The 22,787-nt window shown below is 40.0% G+C and overlaps 2 protein-coding genes across 3 annotated transcripts; one reads left to right on the forward strand and one right to left on the reverse strand.

The window, feature by feature from the left end:
- Window positions 1-283: 283 nt before the first annotated feature.
- On the reverse strand, window positions 284-8,865 carry MAIP1 (matrix AAA peptidase interacting protein 1). The gene is made up of 5 exons (XM_070732089.1): window positions 8,378-8,865; window positions 6,668-6,739; window positions 3,214-3,340; window positions 2,699-2,849; window positions 284-881 (listed from the first exon to the last, which is right to left on the reverse strand). Exons 1-5 carry the CDS (start codon window positions 8,723-8,725, stop codon window positions 803-805), a joined length of 777 nt encoding a protein of 258 aa, XP_070588190.1. The 5' UTR covers window positions 8,726-8,865; the 3' UTR covers window positions 284-802.
- TYW5 (tRNA-yW synthesizing protein 5) lies at window positions 8,729-22,526 on the forward strand. 2 transcript variants are annotated; one of them, XM_070732087.1, is made up of 8 exons: window positions 8,729-9,106; window positions 13,914-14,068; window positions 15,541-15,610; window positions 15,764-15,808; window positions 16,890-17,027; window positions 18,678-18,765; window positions 20,148-20,264; window positions 22,216-22,526. In XM_070732087.1, the coding sequence occupies exons 1-8, from the start codon at window positions 9,035-9,037 to the stop codon at window positions 22,470-22,472; spliced, it is 942 nt and encodes a 313-aa protein (XP_070588188.1). In that variant the 5' UTR covers window positions 8,729-9,034; the 3' UTR covers window positions 22,473-22,526. The 2 variants fall into 2 exon arrangements, with proteins under 2 accessions (XP_070588188.1, XP_070588189.1); XM_070732088.1 differs by having other exon boundaries at window positions 8,862-9,106; window positions 18,702-18,765.
- Window positions 22,527-22,787: the final 261 nt, after the last annotated feature.

The raw sequence follows: 22,787 nt of genomic DNA on the forward strand, positions 1-22,787 counted from the left end.
AAAAGTATAGTGTCTGAGCGGCAGTCCCTTCGGGACTGGGCGGCACAGAAATAATAATAAAATTTCCCTCTCGGCTTCTGGGCAGGTTTGGAAAACTCTGAGTTGATGATGATTTTTAAGTGAGCGATTGCTCACTGCTCAGCTTAGAGGGAACTATGCCGCACATTATACCATATTTTGGATTTCAGCTAAAGTTGCACATGGCTATTATAGTTTTTACTTTCATTACCAAATATACAGAAAAAAGTACCAAAGTAAAAAAAAAACCCAGTAGAAAACTTAATTCTGGTATAAATACGAATTCTATTGAAACATCTTTACGTTCATTGTTGAATGATCCAGATAATATGTCCATTGAAAAGTAAATTATGCATTCTAGTGTACTTGAGCCTAAAACCAAGACCTTGGCTGTTCAGTACCGTGTATCAATGGAGTCAGGTAAAGTCTGATACTTGGAAGATCATTTCTTCCTCTTTTTTAATTTTTTTGAGACCACCCATTTCACTTTCTGAAGATGGTTGAAGAAAAAAGATGAAATGTTCAATTATGAACTATGAATTATCTTCTTCCAGAGCACATCAAGATGTTTATCATACCAACTTAACATGTTCCCCATTACATATTGGTCCAAACTGTGCTTTCAACTCTGGTGGGAAAGACATTATTTATATTGTTCGGAGCAAGATGGTATTCAGACAAACCCCACAAAATTAGTCCACTATGTATTGTGGCATACAAATCTTGAGACGTTTTTTGATATGCCAAAATATTACTAGTATACAAAAGTCTTTGTTCTAGAAACTTAGTCCAATAGATTTGGGTGTTCAATCCATGTAATCATCCAGTCTGGCTTCACACCCTGTGTGAATTCTCTTCGAAACCTTTAGGAAAAACAAAGTAAAATAATGAAGACATAAGTCAAGCAACAAACACTTTACGAATGGCCTTAATATTACAAACACAAAAGTAATATTAAAGTGGTGAACAAACATAATTATAAAAATAGATTTAAAACCTGGCTGCCAAATCTCTCAGATAAGAACTGTATTTCTTAAAATAATAGTTTTTTTTAAAAAAGCAGAGATTAGACACAAACATCCAGCTGGAGCCAGAGAAAAGCTATAGGAATGAACCAAAAAGTTCCTGTCATTCTGACATTTCTTTGGAATACACTTACTGTACATTGTTCTTTAAGAACTGTTCTCTGCAATAATGTCTATTACTTATTAGAACCATCTGAGGGTTTATCTCATTGGCTTTGATTATTATTCTATGCCAAGACCCTCATATTTTCAAAAATGTCTCCAACACCATAAGAAACTTTGATGTTAAACAAAGAAAGACAAATCAATGTCATTAATGCAAAGAAAAATACCATTTGTGATCATTACAAAAAATGCAAGAGAGTATTTTTAAGTGATACAAGATTCTATTTTTTTTGTTTGTGTTTCAACTATACTCAAAAGAAAATTGTTGGAGAAAAATTGATATAATGACATAGACCCCTATTCATTTTCATTTTTGAGTTCTTAGAACTGGAGATCTGCACAATCTTCTGCTTAAGGACAATTCTCTCTAAACATTTGCTTCTCATTTACAGCTAAGCAAAAAGGTATTCTTAACTGCCTTATTAAAAGTCATCTTCATATTTGGATTTATGTTTATGAATACTGCTCTGGCTTCTATCACTCTTGAATAGGCATCCCAACAGCATGTTCTGCAGATGTGTTGGACATTAATTTCCATAAATCATACAAGAAAGAGAATGTAAGAGAGAATCCCACAAAATATAACTAAAGCCAGTATATAGGTACACCAATACAGTCTTCCAATATACACATTTATTTTTTTCTCTAATATATGAATGACAATATGTGGAGAAAATGGTTTGCAGTTAGAAATCTTATGTGATAAAATCAGATACAAAGTGATTCACTTTTTTCTTGAAAAGCGTCTCAAGGACAAATTTCTCCATTTGATCCACCAAAATGGCTTTTAGCCATTCACCCACTCCCCAAATTTGCTCCAGAGTCTTTGCTCCAGACCTTTGCAAATAGCTTTAACTGAAATCCTGTCTGCACAACCTCTCTTGTGATGGTGGATGAAAACAGTCACATAAAATTGATTCTTGCAAGACTAACTTCTACTACTTTTACAATAGAAGAAAGAGAAAAATATTTTTGGACATTATGTTAAAAACCGTGGTAATGTATTTATTTATTAAAATATTGTTATGCTACTGGCCAATCAAATAAGTGGTCTCCTATAATCACTCCAATCAAAATTCTTCATTATATATTGTCTTGTTACAGTTTTAACTTTTCAGTGTTCGTTTTATAAACCAATTCCATATATTTAGATACCTTTTTAGGCTAAAATAAACATATTAGATAGAGAAATTGTTCTGTTCCGTTTCTTCTTTATAAACTGATTATAAACGTTTGCCTTTCTGAAAGATCAACTTAAACTATTACTGGCTTCCTAGGACATTTTTTTTCATACTGTACTGCTTGTGATATTTATTCTCTGCAACACTGGCTTTCCAATAAATACATTTTTTTTCTCTTGATTAGTCAGGCATATTGCTAAAGATGCAGCATCACTTATATACTTAGAGAACCTCGTTTAAAGTACACTGACATTTTTTCATTCCCAATGAACAAAACCAGTCAGGTAGAAAAATCAATGACTGACTTACTCGTAGTTTGCTAATAAAAGATGTCTTCTTTTTGGTATGCTTTCACCACTAAGCGCAATCTGGAATACTTTGGCTCCTTCTGGAGTCTTATCAGGGATGTCAGCACTGCTCAGATACCAGAATGACATCAGGATACTAACAAACTTCCTGCCTGTTTATAGCACAATATAAATTTAAAAACAGAGAAAGGAATAATATTTGAAGAATACATCTTTGTGTCTCTAACATACACAGACAGACAGACAGACACACAGACAGAGAATGAAAAAGGACAGCAATGGCCCCAAAGCCTCTTTCAGAGACAAAGCATGAATTGCCACTATTTGGTTCATGTATTAGGCTAATCCAAAATTGCTGGCACAATGAAATAGATACAAAAGCAGACACATGTCAAAGTAGCAGACAGGTGCTCAAAATGAATACTGTAATTAAAACAGATAGAAAAGAAGTTTTAAGCACTATTTAAAAAGGTTGAGGGATGCTTTTAAGGAGTGTGAACCAGAATGAAGGCATACCACTGTCATCATAGTAAATGCCCACATCGCCTGTTGCCGTGAACATAATTTCATCCATCTCTGCAGCCAGGGCTTTTCTGTGGTTTTCAGACAATGAAGAGAGCTTCTCTTTTAACACCTGAATCACCTGGATTGGAAATGGGATTGTTAATGTTAGTGCTTACTAATTCCATTACACCAACTCACTTAATCAGTCATTTAAGAGTTATATAAAATAATTATTGAAACTATGCTGCCATTTCTCTCTGCCACTTCAAAAGTCAAATCTTTTTTAAACATCTCAGTCTTACTTTAAATAATTATTAGATGAAAATCTACTTATGTTTTGTGTGGATTGTGAAGCTCCATATAAAAGAGGAGAAAACCTCTTTCAATGAGTGGCTGTTGTTGACATTACTTATAATGTCTATACAAGTACAGTGATCCCCCGGGTATCGCGACCCCGATCATTGCGAAACGGCTATATCGCGAGTTTTCAACCCGGAAGTAACACCATCTGCACGCATGCGTAGATGGTGGAGTTTGCGTTCCGGCAGATCAGCTGCTGGGCGGCCGAAGGAACGTTCCCTGGGTCTTCCCGCCGGCATGGGGGGCTTCCTAGCACCCCCCAAACCCGGGTTGGGGGCTGGGGGGGGTGCTAGGAAGCTCCCCATGATGGCGGAGACCTGTTAAAACACTCGCGCGGCTTCCAAACTGAGTCCTGAAGCCAAGCGCAGAAGTTCGCCTTTGGCGCTTGGCTTCAGGACTCAGTTTGGAAGCCGCGCGAGTGTTTTAAAAGGTCTCCGCCAACAATGGGATCTTCCTAGCACCCCCCAAACCCGGGTTGGGGGCTCGGGGGGGGGTGCTAGGAAGCTCCCCATGATGGCGGAGACCTGTTAAAACACTCGCGCGGCTTCCAAACCGAGTCCTGAAGCCAAGCGCAGAAGTTCGCCTTTGGCGCTTGGCTTCAGGACTCGGTTTGGAAGCCGCGCGAGTGTTTTAACAGGTCTCCGCCATCATGGGGAGCTTCCTAGCACCCCCCCCCCGAGCCCCCAACCCGGGTTTGGGGGGTGCTAGGAAGCTCCCATTGTTGGCGGAGACCTTTTAAAACACTCGCGCGGCTTCCAAACCGAGTCCTGAAGCCAAGCGCCAAAGGCGAACTTCTGCGCTTGGCTTCAGGACTCGGTTTGGAAGCCGCGCGAGTGTTTTAACAGGTCTCCGCCATCATGGGGAGCTTCCTAGCACCCCCCCGAGCCCCCAACCCGGGTTTGGGGGGTGCTAGGAAGCTCCCATTGTTGGCGGAGACCTTTTAAAACACTCGCGCGGCTTCCAAACCGAGTCCTGAAGCCAAGCGCAGAAGTTCGCCTTTAGCGCTTGGCTTTAGGGCTCAGTTTGTAAGCCGCGCGGGTGTTTTAAAACCCCAATCTTCGGCTCCTCGCTGCTGCTGCGGAAGTAAAAACACCATCTGCGCATGCGCAGATGGTGTTTTTACTTCCGCAGCGCTACTTCGCGAAAACCCGATCATTGCGAGGGGTCCTGGAACGGAACCCTCGCAATGATCGGGGGATCACTGTAGTCTTCCGCTTACAAATATTTGTTTAGTGGCCAGCCTAAGTTACAACGGCACTGAAAAAAATGAGTTATGACCGATTTTCACACTTACACTGCAGTATCCCCATGAACATCTGATCAAAATTCGGACTCTGGGTTACTAGCATGTATTTATGGCAGGGGGTCATGCAATCACCTTTTGTGACCTTTTGACAAGCAAAGTCAATGGGGAAGTCACATTCACTTAACAACCATGCTACTAATTTAACAACTGCAGTGATTCTTTTAACAAATGTGGCAAAAAGAGAGTGTAAAGTGGGACACAACTCACTTAAAGGCTGTCTTGCTTAGCAGCAGAAATTCTGGGCACAATTGTAATTGTAAATCAAGGATTACCTGTGTGTGTCCTTAAAGGCACCTTTATAAAACATTTAATAGTTCTATTAGACTTAGTCTTCCTTCTAAAAGCTGTTCAAAGCTGATACTGTGGGAAACTGACTGTAGGTAAGCGTTCCACTACTGAGAAAAAGTCATGCCACACTTTTTTGGAAGGTCTTGGATATTCAGACCATCCCTTCTTTACTAAAAGATGTACTAAAACTGTAAGCAGTTGTTTTTGGAAATGAAGTGGCATTTTTGGACATTATGGAAATGGAAATGAAGTGTAAAAATGTAAAAATAAATAATTGAAATCCTACTTCTAGAAATGACAGCACAACCGAAGTAGATAAACTGTGAGAAAGCCTAAGTTAGAGTAAAGGGAACAAACAGTTGTGGTGTTGGACTATAAGATGCACCAACGTATAAGACACACAAAATTTCAAAGAGGTAAGAAAAAAAAGGTTTTGCCCTCAGGCTCCCAGGAGCACTCTGGAGGCCTCCCAAACCCTCTGCGCACCCTGGGTTTTTTTTTCAAAATTGCCCCCCCCCTTTTTTTCAAAATTGGAGGTGTTTTTGCCTTCCCCCATCCCCCAGGAACACTCTGCAGGCTTCCCAAACCCTCTGTTCCCCCCATTTTTTGCAAAAAATAATCCATTTTTTCACCTATTTTGCAAAATAAATGGGGCATGCAGAAGGCTTGGGAAGCCTGCAGAGTGCTCCTGGGGTCTGGGGAAAAGCAAAAACACCTCCTTTTTGCAAAAAATGGCCTGTTTTTCATCCACCTTGCAAAAATGGGGTGCACAGAGGGTTTGAGAGGCCTGCAGAGTGTTAAGAACTGGGGCTCAGGGAAGATAAAAATGCCAGGGTTTTTTTTAAGTTCATTTTTTTTGCCTTTAAAACAAAACAGGTGTTTTTGCCTTCCCCCAGCCCCCAGGATCACACTGCGGGTCTCCCAAATCCTATGCACAAAGCTTTTTTTACAAAAACAGCCCATTTTTTTTTGCAAAAATGGGATATGGGGGCGAGGCTTTGGGAGGCTAAAAATGGCTATATTCAGGTATATTTATTTATTTTATTTATTCACATTTATAAGCCACCCTTCTGCAGCAGACCCTCTTTTAGGGGAGAAGGGGTGCATCTTTACTCTGAAAAATATGGTAACCTGATTGTTGCCCTTTTAAGAAAATTGAGCATATATTGTCAAAGTTTATAGGAATAAAAACCTATCAATTTAGATGCTATTTGCTTGTTGTTCTTTAGGAATAGAATATAAATATAAACCCAAATTTTTTCTTCCACTTTTAATTAACTTAAAGCAGTGGTATCTCCTCTCACATTCTCCAAATACATAGAACTTAAATGCTTACAATTTTTAGTCAAAATGGCCAAATTTATACTGCAAATATAGGAGCTGGCACCTAACAAATCCACTATGTTGTGAAAAGCTGGCTGATGCTGTCCTCTGTAAAAAAAGAAATGTTCAGTTCAAGGAACAGTGAGGAGAATCTTGTTTTTCACATATGAGAGATATTAAATATTTTACCTCTTTTGATACAAGTTCTTCCAATACATCGTATTTACACTGAGAAATTAGACTTGACACAACAGTAAAGGCCTATAAAACAAAGAAAACAGCTACTTTAATTAAGATTCCCACAATTAAGCACAAGTTTGCAGCTTGATTATAAGCAGGGTAGATCATTTAAATCATGATTAGTAATGTAGTGTAAAAAGGCTTGATTTAAATCAACTAATTTTTAAAGAGCAGCTGTAATCTCTGTTGGTAGTGGCTTCCCCTCTGACCCGCCCTTGACTCCCCAACAGTCCCATTCACTTTAATAGGATGGCTAGTGGTGTACCAGTGACACAACAAGGTGAAGGACAGGGCAGACAACAGATGAGTGGATGCGGGTTAACAGGCCATGACAGACCTGAAATGCTCTTTAAATGTAAGGGCTCATTCTTGCTGGTAGTTAGGATCTTTAATATTGTTATTTGAAAACAAAAGGAAGGTTTCCTATTTAGCTTGCAGAGCTTGGATTCATTGAATGAATTTACCAAAAACATAAATATTGCAGAATATTCAGCCTCATGCTACATCAGTGTTTTTCAACCAGTGTGCCGCGGCACACTAGTGTGCCGTGAGACATGGTCAGGTGTGCCGCAAAGCTCAGAGAGAGGAAAAAAAACAAGAGAGAGAGAAAGAGAGAGAAAGAAAGCGAGAGAGAGAGAGAGAAAGAGCAAGAGAGAAAGAAAGAGCAAGAGAGAGAAAGCAAGCAAGCAAGAGAGATAGAAAAAAACGAGAGAGAAAGAAAGCAAAAGAGGGAGAGAAAGAAAGCAAGAGAGAGAGAGAAAGAAAGAAAGGGAGAGAAAAAGAAAGAACGAGAGAAAGAGAGGGACAGAAGGTGGGAGAGAGAAAGACAGAGGGAGGTAGGGAGGGAGAGAGAAAGAGAGCAAAAAAGAGGAAGGAAGGAAGAGAGAAAGAAAGAGGGATGGAGAGAGAAAAAAGAGGAAGGGAGAGAAAGAGGGAGGGAGAGAGAGATAGAGTGAAAGGGAGGAAAAGAGAGAAATTTTTTTGTCCAAACTTTTTTTAGCCGCCCCCCCTCTCCACTCAATGTGCCCCATGGTTTTGTAAATGTAAAAAATGTGCCGCGGCTCAAAAAAGGTTGAAAATCAATGTGCTACATAACCAAGCTCCATTTCATGTTGAATAAACTATACTATTAATGTATCTTAAATAGAAAACTATCTTTAGATAGATGTTTACTCCAAAAGCATTTATCAAATAAATTTGATAAAAATAAAAGAAAAATCCAATTTAATTTTAAAACATCCAATTTAAATTAAAAAAATGAATTTTTTAAAAACATGTTTTAAAAGAATCATCTATTTTTATTCACCCTGCTTATAGTGCAAACATTATTTCTAGTCTTTTAGCTAATTATACAGTAGCCTCAATTTGAAATGCTGAATCCGATAAAGATGCAGGTTCTATATATAGACTGGAATGCAATGCAAACAGTTTCGGTTCATTTAATTCAAAGTACAGAAGGGCAGGACCTTGTGATTTTATTGAGCTAAAAACCCATGCAATAGAAAGACCACGACCCACAGGCAGGGGTCAAGAGGACAAGAGGCACAGCCATAACACCATCTTCATTTAATCAGCCGTTAAAAAAGAAAAAAAAGGGGGAAGGGGAAGCTGCCCTTCTTTTGAACCTATAACACCCCGAAACGCGGCGGGGCGACTCACGTGCTTCGCCCCTTGCATGAACTCCTGCACGCTAAAGTCGCGGTCGAAGTAGGTGCGGATGAGGAAGAAGTAGAGGCGGGTGCGGAGCCACCTCAAGGGGTTGGGGAACCCCAAGAAGAACGCCCGCTCCTCCGTCTTGGAGTCGCCGCCGTGGCCGCTGCTATAAAAACGCGCGGGGCCCAGTGGCACAAACGGGTATCGGGCAGAGGGAGGCAGGAGGTGGGCGACCCCTCCGCGCTGGGCGCTGGCTGAGCCCCTCGGGATGACCGGGAGCCCCTGCAGCTGCCAGCGCCTGCAGAGGACTCCACGGGTCAGCCCCATAACTCCCCGCCTCGGCCCTCCCGTCATGCCGCAGCGACGGAAGAGAAGCGGGGGAGGAGGAGGAGGGGTGTGTCGGCAGGCGCTGAACGGGCTTCAATCGCGGAGAAGGAGCGGCCTCTGCGTCGCCTTTCGGGAATGCAGGAAGGAACGGGCGCCTCGCTCCGCCCTCGCGTTTTACAGGAGGGGGCGAGGCTCTCCTCGCGGGTCTCCCGGCAGTGGTGGGCGCCTTCAGGGCCACGGGGCTGCTGAAGGGTCTCATTGGTTTTTCGTGGCCTCGTTGCCAGCGGAGGGAAATCACCGCCGGACTCAAAAGGAGGAAGTGAACCGAGCGGCACCATGGAGAGGCAGCCAGTCCCGCAGTACACCGGGGTTACTCGGGAGCGGTTTTTGCAGGACGTCTATCCTCTGGTAGGTGAGACCCGGAGGCTCAAACGCCGCCTTTCCGTCACTTTCTAAATAACGTGGCCAAGAAAAGGCACGGTAAAGCGTGGTGCTGGTGCTGACCTAAAAAACGGGGGCTCTGAGTTCTAGGCCGGTCTTTCTTAGGGCGGTCCAACTCGCCGGGTGGTGGTTCTGGCAGAAATAGGAATAATTGGTATAAGTAAAAAATTTAAAAGTATAAAAATGTATTAATAAAAACATACAAATATAGAAACATAGAAGATTAACGTCAGAAAAAGACCTCATGGTCCATCTAGTCTGCCCTTACACTATTTCCTGTATTTTGTCTTAGGATAGATATATGTTTATCCCAGGCATGTTTAAATTCAGTTACTGTGGATTTACCAACCACGTCTGCTGGAAGTTTGTTCCAAGCATCTACTATTTCAGTAAAATAATATTTTCTCACATTGCTTCTGATCTTTCCCCCAACAAAAACGGTAACAGTTGTTTCTTGGACTTCAGGGGAAAGAATACATTTTTTTAAATTGAATTTTTATTTATTTATAGTACATTTAAAAAATACAACATATAGGTAACAATATAACACAGTACAGACAGATAACAAAAAGCTACATGATGGTCTATTCAGTATATATGTATTGATTATTTCCTCCCCCCCATTAATTTTCCAATATCTGTTTAAGTTTCGATTGATTTAGAACTTCTTCATACTTTCTAGCCCTTAATCTTGGTTTTCCTCTCTATCCAATTATATAATGTATTCTAGGTTTCAGAATAATCTGTATCCAATTTGTCCTGTAAGGACAGTATGTCCATCTCTGTGCATGGTTAGAATTTTAAATAAATTTTCTTCTTCTGTAGGAGCATCTTTATTTTTCCATTTCTGGGCATATGCTATTCTTGCTGCAGTTAAAATATGCAGCATTAACTATAATTTATTTTTCTCATATTTGTCTATGATTATTCCCAGTGAAGGGCTACCCAATTTTTTACTACCACACTCTGGCCATGGCTTATGCAGGACGTCCTGCATTTTCTTTCAACATTTTTCAGTGAAAATTGGATGCTCTGGGGTGGAGCTCCATTTTTGCTACCCCACTGTGTCCCTCCTGTCTGGGCAGCAGCCCACCCCTGGTTATTCCTAACAAAAACAATTTGGGTTTCAGATATCTGGTTAGTATTTACATCCTAAATCAGTACCAGTTGCACATAAAGCAAGACATGTTTCCTTCTCCAGATAAACAGGAGATGGAGATAAATTAAGTTTTTCATTGTTAATTGTCATTATTTGGAAAATTGATTGCAGGCTGATTTTGGGAGCATGTTAAGTGCACTTGCGGAAGGTATTTTCCAGAGTGGATGTGTTCAGATGTGTTCACAACTTGCAAATTTATCACAAACAAATAAATAATTCCCCAGCAATCTTTAGCCTCCTAGAGTACTCATTATCTTGTTTTACTAAGGGTTCCCCCCACCCCTGATCAGATTAGCATACTCCCAACATTCAATTGTAACCAAAATTTTACAAATTTTTATTGGTAAAAAAAAATGCTGTGTGGGGCACTCAGGCTCATTGTTAGAAATTCTGATTATATTTGATGGTGCTTTATTTTTCAACCTCGTAGAGATGTGCAGAATATTACACATCTCAAGCATGTTGAAGTGACTTGTTTAGAATTCAAAATATTCTGGTTCAAGTTTTGAGTGTGAAACACTTTCGAACAGTTTTCCAAAGTCTTGAAAATCCCATTTAGCCTTCAAAACAGCTTTGACCCTCAAAGTGGGGTGTTCCAGATTTGAATCAGTTTGCATAACCCTAAGAGATTTCTATTTATTGTTTTATTTTTTATTTTAAAAAATCATTTTAAAAATCAGGGTGCAGAGGGGGAGATATCCTTAGGTATATTAGCCCCAATAGTACTTGTATTCATTTATTATTTATTATTTATTATTTGGATTTGTACGCCACCCCTCTCCGAAGACTCGGGGCGGCTCACAACAAGTGAAAAAACAATCCAATACATAATCCAATTAATTAAAATATTAAAAGTTTTAAAAAAAACCCTATACTAACATACACACACACAAGCATACCATGTATAAATTCAGCGGGCCCAGGGGGAGATGTTTAGTTTCCCCATGCCTGACGGCAAAGGTGGGTTTTGAGAAGTTTACAGAAGGCAGGAAGAGTAGGGGCAGTTCTGATCTCCGGAGGGAGTTGGTTCCAGAGAGTCGGTGCCGCCACAGAGAAGGCTCTTCCCCTGGGGCCCGCCAACCGACATTGTTTAGTTGACGGGACCCGGAGGAGGCCCACTCTGTGGGACCTAATCGGTCGCTGGGATTCGTGCGGCAGAAGGCGGTCTCGGAGATATTCTGGTCCGATGCCATGAAGGGCTTTAAAGGTCATAACCAACACTTTGAATTGTGACCGGAAACTGATCGGCAGCCAATGCAGACTGCGGAGTGATGGTGAAACATGGGCATACCTGGGTAAGCCCATGACTGCTTTCGCAGCTGCATTCTGCACGATCTGAAATTTCCGAACACTTTTCAAAGGTAATCCCATGTAGAGAGCATTACAGTAGTCGAACCTCGAGGTGATGAGGGCATGAGTGACTGTGAGCAATGAGTCCCGGTCCAGATAGGGCCGCAACTGGTGCACCAGGCGAACCTGGGCAAACGCCCCCCTCGCCACAGCTGAGAGATGGTTTTCTAATGTGAGCTGTGGATCGAGGAGGACGCCCAAGTTGCGGACCCTCTCTGAGGGGGTCAATAATTCCCCCCCCCAGGGTAATGGACGGACAGATGGAATTGTCCTTGGGAGGCAAAACCCACAGCCACTCCGTCTTATCCGGGTTGAGCTTGAGTCTGTTGACACCCATCCAGGCCCCAACAGCCTCCAGGCACCGGCACATCACTTCCACCGCTTCGTTGACTGGGCATGGGGTGGAGATGTAAAGCTGGGTATCATCCGCATATTGATGATACCTCACCCCATGTCCTTGGATGATCTCGCCCAGCGGTTTCATGTAGATGTTGAATAGCAGGGGGGAGAGGACCGACCCCTGAGGCACCCCACAAGGGAGAAACCTAGGAGCCGACCTCTGACCCCCCACTAACACCGACTGCGACCGGCCAGAGAGGTAGGAGGAGAACCACTGGAGAACAGTGCCTCCCACCCCCAACCCCTCCAGCCGGTGCAGAAGGATACCATGGTCGATGGTATCGAAAGCCGCTGAGAGGTCAAGGAGCACCAGGACAGAGGATAAACCCCTGTGCCAGGCCCGCCAGAGATCATCCATCAACGCGACCAAAGCGGTTTCCGTGCTGTAACCGGGCCTGAAACCCGACTGTTGGGGACCTAGATAATCGGCTTCTTCCAAGGACCGCTGGAGCTGGAGTGCCACCACCTTCTCAACAACCTTCCCCATAAAGGGAAGGTTGGAGACTGGACGATAGTTATTAAGTACGGCTGGGTCCAGGGAGGGCTTCTTGAGGAGGGGGCGCACGAGCGCTTCTTTATAGAGTGATGGAAAAACTCCCCTCCCCAAGGAAGCGTTGGTAATCTCCTGGGCCCAGCTCCGTGTCACCTCCCTGCTGGCCGAAACCAACCAGGAGGGACACGGATCCAGTAAACAGGTGGCGGAACTCACAGCTCCAATGGCCTTGTCCACTTCATCAGGTGTCACCAGATCAAACTCTTCCCAGACAGGTGGACAAGTACGTGCCCCAGTCAACTCGACTGACTCGTTGTTAGTCGACTCTGTCTTACAATTGGAGTCGAGGTTGGCCGGGATCTGAGCGACTTTATCAGCGAAAAACGTGTTAAAATCCTCGGCACTACTCTGCAAGGGCTCCCCAACTCCCCCCTGGTTAAGAAGGGAGCGGGTCACCCTAAACAGAGCGGCCGGGCGGGATTCCGCTGATGCAATCAAGGCGGCATGGTACGCGCATCTTGCCGCCTTGAGCGCCACTTTGTAAGTCTTAATAAAAGCTCTTACAAGTGTTCGATCGGATTCAGACCTACTCTTCCTCCATCGCTTCTCTAGACGTCTCTTTTGGCGTTTCAACTCCCGGAGCTCCTCGTTGAACCATGGGGCTCTACGGGGTCTAGCGCCGCGGAGAGGTCGCAAAGGCGCAATCCGGTCGAGAGCCTCCGCAGCAGCCGTATTCCAGGCCTCCGCAAGAGACTCCGCCGAACTGTGGACGAGTGCCTCTGGAATAACCCCAAGCGCCGTCTGAAAGCCCTCTGGGTCCATCAGGCGTCTGGGGCGGAACATCTTAATTGGTTCCGCCTCCCTGCGGGGAAGGATTGGAGCCAGGAAGTCAAGCCGTAGTAGGAAATGGTCTGACCATGACAAAGGCAATGCTTCTAAGCCCCTTAGTCTCAGACCATTACTCAATTGCTCGGAAAGGAATACCATGTCAGGTGCGTGCCCTCCCTTCTAATGCTTAGAAGATAATGTCTTGAATTTGAAGGATAGGCATTCAGCATTGTTTGCAATTAGACATACCATAGAAGTAAGTACTTAATTTTAGATTTAGCATACATTTCATGCGGGTGGGTCACGTGTGTATGTGCAAAGTGTGTATGTGTGTGAGAGAGCGAAAGAGCTGTGTGCGCATGCATAGGCACGTATGTGCAGGGGGCAGGCACATTGCATTATGCCTGCCGGAATGTATTCACACTGTCACGCACGTGTGCTTTTGGCAAACGGCAAAAAAAAGGTTAGCCATCATTATCATAGTTGTTTGTTTCTAATAGCAAAATGGTGGCATGTAATTCAATAACTTTTTTTTTCATTCTCAGAGAAAGCCTGCAGTACTGAAAGAAATAGATCTGGGCCCTTGTGTGACTAAATGGACAGTAGATTACCTGTGTCAAGCATCAGGAAAAAAAGAAGTAAAGGTTCATGTTTCCACTGTGCCACAGATGAACTTCCTTAGTAAGAACTTTGTGTATAGGTATTCTGTTCAAAGCTTTACTCTGTTTCTGTAAGTGGGAACTGGTGGTAGCTCAGATGTTGTTGTTCTAGTTCTAGACTTGTCACTTGCTGGGGTGGGTTCCCTTCCCTTCCCTACTGGTTCGCATCGCGACGGAAGTGCATATTTTGCACTGCACAGTGTACTCTACCTTACAATCAGACTTACTCTCATTAAAAAATGAAAGCAATTATGCATACTGCTACAAATGTGAACAAACATCATAAGGTGATATTGTATCAAGTGGTTTGTTGGGAGCTAATGTCTGTATGAGAAAATCCTTGGAAATAAAGCCATTAGTTTCAACATGAAATTTATTTTACTGAGATTACTCTGATAGTTTTCTGTCATATGGAAGTGGGGATCCAGCATTCTTTTCATGTTATTAGGAATTCTTCATTCAGTTTCTTCAAGGAATTTCCATCTATTAAGCTGGGGAAGAGAAAATTATCTTCCTTATTGTAGTTCCCAATTCCCCCCTGTGCCATTAGCATTACCACCTGAATTTTTTGAGAGGTCCACTAATCTTGTAGAAAGCATTTTGGGAGCAGAGTAGTACATAGGTCTAGGAATTGTTGAGGATTCTATTCCTAATTCTGCTACTGGACTTGCTTCACTACCCTGTTTCCCCGAAAATAAGACGTACCCCGAAAGTAAGGCATGTCAGAGGTTTTGCAGAATTTGCTAATATAAGGCACCCCCTGAAAATAAGGTTAGTCAAGTTTACATACGGTACATTGGAAAAACATACGGTACCATTCAAAGCTTTTTATAGCGGTACCGTAATAATGTGGCGTCACCTGCTGGCCCCTTCTATCGCTTTGTACCGTCCAGTACAGCAGACATAGTCTGCTGCTGTCTCACCGCCATTACAGTCTCAACTACAGTGCGTAGACTGTAGTTCCTCTGGTGGCCGGAAGCTGCAATAGCAGGAGTATACTGTTGTACGTACCATATAAGTGCCGTTGTTTGTGTGGGTGGGTGCCATACTGACAGGTACCGTACCGTAATCAGTGTACCGTACGGTACACTTTCTTTGGGGGTGTCAGTTTTTCTGCCTGTGAATTTGTCTTACTTGAGAAATATAAGGCACCCCCCCAAAAATAAGATGTAGCACAACTTTTGGAGCAAAAATTAATATAAGGCAGTGTCTTATTTTCTGGGAAACACGGTAGTTTATTAATTATAGAGGAATTGAATCCATTGATATGGCAACCAACATAAATTTACCAGTAATTGATCTGCAGAAAATTTCAAGCTGATTCTAAGTCTGTTTCAGAAAGTTCATTTCACTGATGTCAGTGGCATTTAAATTCTAGTAAGGATATTATGTATTAATGTTAAACAGCTGTGTATCATTTTTCTTTGATCAAAGAAGATATTTTGAGCTAATTATTGTTAAAAGTCATTCCCATTTGTTTAAAATATTTTTATAATTTGATTTTGAATTTCAGAACATTGCCTTTTGATGTATTTGTAAAGAGAGCAGCTGAAATCAAACATTCGGATTATTTTCTTTCTGAGGTAATATATTATTTGCTTACTAATATGTTCAGCTGATATTTTTTTAGTATAGGTTCTTTTTCAGCTATCAAACTGCATGGTACTTGATAAGTCAGTTAAATATTAATGTGGCTATTCATTGCAATTTATTTTCTATGTTCTTGTATTTTTAAGGATGAAAAATATTATTTACGGTCACTGGGAGATGATCCCCGAAAAGTGAGTACATTATGTAATATAAAAACTCATCCTAAAAATGTTAGTTCTCCTCTGAGCTATCCTAGATAATCGTTACATAAATTCTGTCCAAAATTTGTTCTTTTTTACTACGTTTAACCTTGCTGTTCTGCTCGGGTCAATATGACCTGAAATGAAATTTAAGACCTGTAGATTATTTGTCATGTGGATCTCAAACTTGTGATTAATTGACTTTTCCACATTTGAGGGGTTCTAACTATGAGTGTGGGGGTTTTATGTTTTGTTTTCTTTTTGCTACACACTAATTGTTGCATTCCGTTACACCTGAAACAGTACAAATGTAAAGTAAATGCGAACACAACAGCAAGGTTAAATAGAGACCATAGAGAATCATAAAGCTGATAAAGGGATTGACTAGTGCTATCACTGTTATTTCCTGGGACAAATGAGGAAATAGATGTTTTTGAAAAAAGAGTTTTATTGTACCCTGCAACTCCCTGACTCATGATTTGGAAAGACATTTGTAAATCAGTATTTAATTTGACTGTTCAGTGAATTTCTCAGCCAAATACTATCTTGTTTATCCACATTAATTTCAGCAATTCAATATTAAAATTGCTCCTGACATATTCAATTTTTTTCTATTCCTTTGTGAGATCTATGCCGCAATTTGTTCAGAATCTGGAAATGAAAGTAGGATTTGGTTTCAAATGAAAGCCAATTTCCCATGCTTATTATGTATTATTTGAACTTCCTCAATCGAAATATGGACAAATTTGATGGATTTGACTTGTTTTAAATGCCTTATTGGTAGCCCAAGCTAATCAAAATCTCTTGAATTTAACAGATTTTGCAGTTCATGGGGGAGAAAACTAGCAGACTTACAGTTATGGACTTAAGGTCCTTTTGTTTTTCTGTAACATTCTATCCTAATAATCATTTTCCTCATCCAGGGGTTTCAGATGTGATTACATTGCACTAAGCCATAGAATGGTTTGCTTTTGGCTTCATGTGTTATATGAACCTTGCTATGATTTCTAAATGTTGTTTTATAACTTAGCATAATATGCAATTCTAGTCAAGATAAATACGTTTATTTCAGGATATTGCAGATCTGAGAAAGCAGTTTCCTTTATTGGCAGATGACATTCAAATTCCAGAATACTTTGATAAGGAACAGTTTTTCTCTACTGTCTTCCGCATAAGTTCAGAAGGTCTACAACTTTGGACACACTATGATGTAAATAATATATTCCTAAACATTTATTAATGAAAAGTATGCTAAACTCATTTTTACCTGTATGCAAAGAGGGTTTTGTGGTGTTTCCTTAAAAAAATATTTAAAAGGAACGCTCTAGGTGTTAAAACAAGTCAGGACTTTCAGACTTCTTTTTCTAAATCAAGATTAAGGATTTATACTCCATCAAACAATAATAAACTCTTAAAACACAATGAATCCAGTTTGAATATTAAAAAGATAGTGAAACAGATAATTTGAATGAAATAACAGTAGCAAATAATTTCTCTTATATCTGATTTAATTATGCATTTGGATTGATAGATAAAATGGCACCATATCTGCTTTTTAAACTCTACTAGTACTATTTACCAAACTCTACACATTTAGGGCAACTTTCTAGTTTCTTGTTTCTTAGCATGACCAAGCTTGTTGGCAGCATGCTTTGGATTGGATTATGAATATGTTCTGACTGCTTTTTAAAAAGATACTACAATCATTGTTGGTGTATCTATATAATAATAATAATAATAATAATAATAATAATAATAATAATAATAATAATAATAATAATTTATTAGATTTGTATGCCGCCCCTCTCCGAAGAGTCGGGGCGGTTCACAACAGTAATAAGAAACAGTGTAACAATGGGACAAATCTAATAATAAAAATATATAAAACCCCCAACAATTAAAAACCATACAGCACATACATACCAAACATGAAATATAAAAAGCCTGGGGGAGATGTCTTAGTTCTCCCATGCCTGGCGATACAGGTGAGTCTTGAGCAACTTGTGAAAGACAAGGAGGGTGGGGGCCGTTCTAATCTCCGGGGGGAGTTGGTTCCAGAGGGCCGGGGCCACCACAGAGAAGGCTGTTTTCCTGGGGCCCGCCAAACGACATTGTTTGGTCGACGGGACCCAGAGAAGGCCAACTCTGTGGGATTTTATCGGCCACTGGGATTCATGCGGTAGAAGGCGGTTCCAGAGGTATTCTGATCCAATGCCATGTAGGGCTTTAAAGATCATTACCAACACTTTGAATTGTGACCGGAAACTGATCGGCAGCCAGTGCAGACTACGGAGTGTTGTAGAAACGTGGGCGAATCTAGGAAGCCCCACGATAGCTCTCACGGCTGCGTTCTGCACGATCTGAAATTTCCGAACACTTTTCAAAGGTAGCCACATGTAGAGAGCGTTGCAGTGATCGAACCTCAAGGTGATGAGGCCATGAGCGACTGTGAGCAATGACTCCTTGTCCAAGTAGGGCCAAAACTGATGCACCAGGCGAACCTGGGCAAATGCCCTCCTCGCCACATCTGAAAGATGATGTTCCAATGTTACCTGTGGATCGAGGAGGATGCCTCTGTGTGGGTTTGTACCCAGAGATAAAAATATAAAGAGAGATAATGAGAGATGTAATTTTACCCTTATAATGTGAAAATTTGTGTTAATGCTAAGTGTTCTCTACATGCTTGTTCTTCTATTAACGGAGAATCTTATTTGTCCACATAAGAAAAGGGCAAGAGAACAAAGTTTCATGATCTGATTTCAGAGTCACTGTATTACTGCTAATATGATAGCTCTAATTTGATATTGAAAGTGTTATCTGATCTTATGCTTAGTAATATTTATTGTTTTTATATTTGTAGATAATGGATAACTTTTTAATTCAGGTGACGGGAAAGAAACGAGTTGTACTGTTCAGCCCCCGTGATGCACCATATTTATATTTATCAGGTGTGTTTGAATGGGTTACCTAACTTAAAAGGGGACAGTATATAAGGGTTAAAGAACACTCTTCCTGCATTAGATCACATTTCCCTTATTGGTAATGTTCTAGTTTCCACTTTGGTTGCCCAGATACTTCTAGGGACCCTTGGAATAAGTGTCTTGTGTTCTTTGATCCAGTGTCAGAAAAACTTAACTTTGTATTGCTTTTGAAACCTGGATCATATTTATAGCTGTCAGTAAAGTACCTTTCAGACATTTGGCATAATCCTTTTTTTACAACTTTTAAAAGTAGTTATCTTCTATATCAGAATTTCCCAACCTCTCCAGCTTTGTGGACCGGCAAATAGAGCGAATGGTTATGCCGCTTGCATTAATGGAGTGTGCATACACTTGTGCATATTCTGAACTTTTGCAGCCTGGTTCTGAATGGCTCAAGACCCAGTTATTACATTTTTAACCTTGATCAAACCTTGATCTTTTAATTGAGCCTCTTTCCCTGAATCTGTAATTTTTCACATTTGTAAACTTTTGAAGTTTTTTTAAATTTTGGATATCCTTTTGTTTATCCAGGATAACCTTGATTTTTTTACCAGGATACACACCTGATAACTTTGTAAACAGACATTAAATTATTGGAACTTTTCTTATTACCAAGATCTATCCTACCCTGAGGTGTCCATGCTTCATTTAATACCTGCACATTTGCATTGGGGAGAGCAGAGATGGAGAGTCATAAAATGAGGTGCTTCACTTCCGATTGTAATGGACAGGCTCCATTACAGTTGTAACTGAATGGCTACTTGTATCCTTTTTAAATAAAACCATCCTGTGGTGTTGCCTATTGACTTTAACTAAACATAAAAGAAAAAACAAATAAAACAATGCAGTCTTTTTTCACCTACTAAAATAGCTAACTCGAATAGGCAGTTGCAAATTAGATGCAAATAGCTGAGAGTTGCTTTCTGCATTCTAAATGAGTCTGAAGAGCAATCTCTTGATATTTGCTTGAACTACATATATTTCCAAAACTACTCTGGAATGAAATAGTGTGATTAATATCTTTGATCAGTTTAACAGTAGCGTTTCTGAGATTACAGAGAAAGGATCTGGTCTAATTTAAGACTTGGACTTAAATTGTACCATATGTAGCTAAAATTGATTTAGTACCACTTGATAGCTTAAAAGAGCTAAAGAAATAGAAAATCATCATTCTGGCAGCCCAGCACTCAACTTGAGGCACCTGGTATTCTATGTGTATACATATACATACACTATCTTTCTCTCCTGGATGTTTTACTCCCCAATGAGAGGTGTAAATATGGTAGCGTTAAGAGTAATACAGTTTAATAGAGGCATTGTCATTGATTGTTCATTGAAATCTTCATTAGGCACAAAGTCTGAGGTATTAGATGTGGATAAACCAAACATGAAGAAGTATCCTCTCTTTATCAAGGCTAGACGTTATGAATGTCAGCTGGAAGCAGGAGATGTCTTATTCATTCCTGGTAAGAAAACCAACAACAAATTCAGTTATATTCTTTTTTTAAAAATGTCTGTAGAAAACTGTCTACAGGACGGTTCAGTCAGTCAGTCACAGGAGACTATTTTTTATGACTGTATATTTATGTACAGCAAATTGTATTTAAAACCACAGTAAAAAGGCAGTTCTATCTCAGCCATGAATTATGGTGACCTGGTTTATATATCATAGTAAAACCATGGCTTTTGACATAGTTTTTGTTCTTAATAGGTCTTCCTATTCACACATCATGCTAAGCCAGAGTTCAAAAAATAAATTAACACACTTCCATTCTTAACTGTGAGTACCTATGAAATCAAATAATATAAACTCTAACTAATAAAAACTTCTTTAAAAAATTAATTTTTTTAAAAATGGTATAATGCCGCTATAATAGGAGGAAAAAAGCTGGAGAAAATCAATGTGGCTTTAAAATTCTGAACAGCAAAAAATTACTTGGCCTTAATCTTTAACCAGTGTAAGATTCAATTATGGTATATAATAAGAAATTAATTCTTTTTCAATATACTTCAGGAGGGGGAAAGTGCAAGACAATAAAGAAAGGGTGGGGATTCCCTGCTTGTAGCATTCTATGCATAGAGGGTGAGACTCATGTCATAATCCAGTACAAGATTAAATGTCCCAGAGGCAACATTTCATCTTGTATACAACTGGAAGATCACTCAGATTGTAGGAAGTTTCCCTTTGGGCTTTCAATAGAGAAGAGTAGCAGTTTTTGTATGGATAGGTTGAACCATACACTATTTAAAAGTTATACTATTCTGCATACTGTAAGAGGAAAGCTGTTTGATCTATAGTAGCCACAATCATAAGCCAATAACTTATGCCTTTTAATAGATGTGTTAGTCTGAAAAAATGCTCCTCATTTTTACACTCCACATTTAAATTGATTTCGGACCTATTATATGGTTGGGTTAAAGCCAAAAGAGACAGTTTATTACATCCATTTTATTTATTAAATTTTTGTGGATAATGTGAGAATTTGGGCTACTTCCAAGCCTATATGACTATTCTTTCATCCAAAGCTTTTTTTAGCACATTGATTTGGATATTTTGGATTGGTCGGTGGTCATTTGGGCAGCAAATTTTCTTAGCAAATTTAGATTTAATCAGGTTGGAGTGATGGTCACTATAATTAAGGAGAAAGCTGTTTGAATTAGAATAAAGTGCCTCTTACATTAAAAAAATAACAGTTCATAGTAACTATGCTAATTTGAAAGCTCTTGGTATAACCATTAACAGGTCAATTTTTAATTATTTCAAAATTCAAGTACCGGTAATCCATATCTGAATAATTTGAACACCAATGAGATTTTCACAGCTACTACAGCTAATGATGTTTATAGTTACTAGATAGGTATCCTTAGAAGTATAGTTCTCAAATTGACCAGTCATGAGGCAGGAAAGAAAAGGGAAGACAAAAATACCTTTATAGATTTTTGAAGCTGTACTCTGGATGCCACTTGAATCTAAATTAGTTTGTTGGGTGAAATGGGAAGTGCCTGATACATTCTGAGGCCGTCATGATTGTGAATAGTAGTTAAATGACCAGTCCTAAGTCAAGGATTACAAGAGACTTTCCGAATGGTTTTGGATGTACAGTTGAAGAATCAACAAAAAATGTTTTCTGTGGTTAGAAGTCTTCTCCCAGCTACAAATCACTACTAAAAATGTCCTTAGATTTAGTGATCTAATCTAACCTAAAGAATCTAGAGTCCCGAATATATTTTCAGAACTATTTTCAAGTCTTCAATTTATAGAAACATGGTGTATTTAGAGCTAATATGTTTGCAAGATTAAAACATCTTCCTGTAAAGCTGTCACTGAAATGAATTGCTTGTTGATAACTAGAAATTAAATATTTTTTTCAGTACACGTGTAAAATATATTTCAAAATTCCCTCCCCGCCCCTCCAGCCTTGTGGTTCCATAATGTGACTTCTGAGGAATTTGGAGTTGGAGTCAATGTTTTCTGGAAGCAGCTTCCTTCTGAATACTATGATAAAACAGATACATATGGAAACAAAGATCTCACTGCAGCCTCAAGAGCAATACAGATTTTGGACAGAGCACTAAAAACCCTTGAAGACCTTCCTGAGGAATATAGAGACTTCTATGGTAGGAGAATGGCATTACACATCCAAGAAAAAACTTACAGCAGTAATTATGAATAAAAATACATTTTTGAATACTTGTCTTAGAAAATTAATTAAACTCTCTCTTGTGAACAGGATGGTCACTGGTGCAATTTGTGCAAAACTTTTCATTTTTGTTATTTGGATGACTGATCCTGAATGATTTCATATACTTGACCCTCCCTCCTGGCCAGGACAGCCTCTCTCCACTGATATGTCCAGTAAAGTATCAGTACAATCTAAGCTACTGATTGGAAGAAAATGTGTATGTAACTGGAAGATAGAGTATTTATTTTTTTTATGCTTAGAAAACTAACTTAGAGTTTAAAAATAAATCTCTAAATTACATGTATC

The sequence above is a fragment of the Erythrolamprus reginae genome, chromosome 1, assembly GCF_031021105.1.
Source record: "Erythrolamprus reginae isolate rEryReg1 chromosome 1, rEryReg1.hap1, whole genome shotgun sequence".
In the NCBI taxonomy this organism is placed as follows: domain Eukaryota; kingdom Metazoa; phylum Chordata; class Lepidosauria; order Squamata; family Dipsadidae; genus Erythrolamprus; species Erythrolamprus reginae.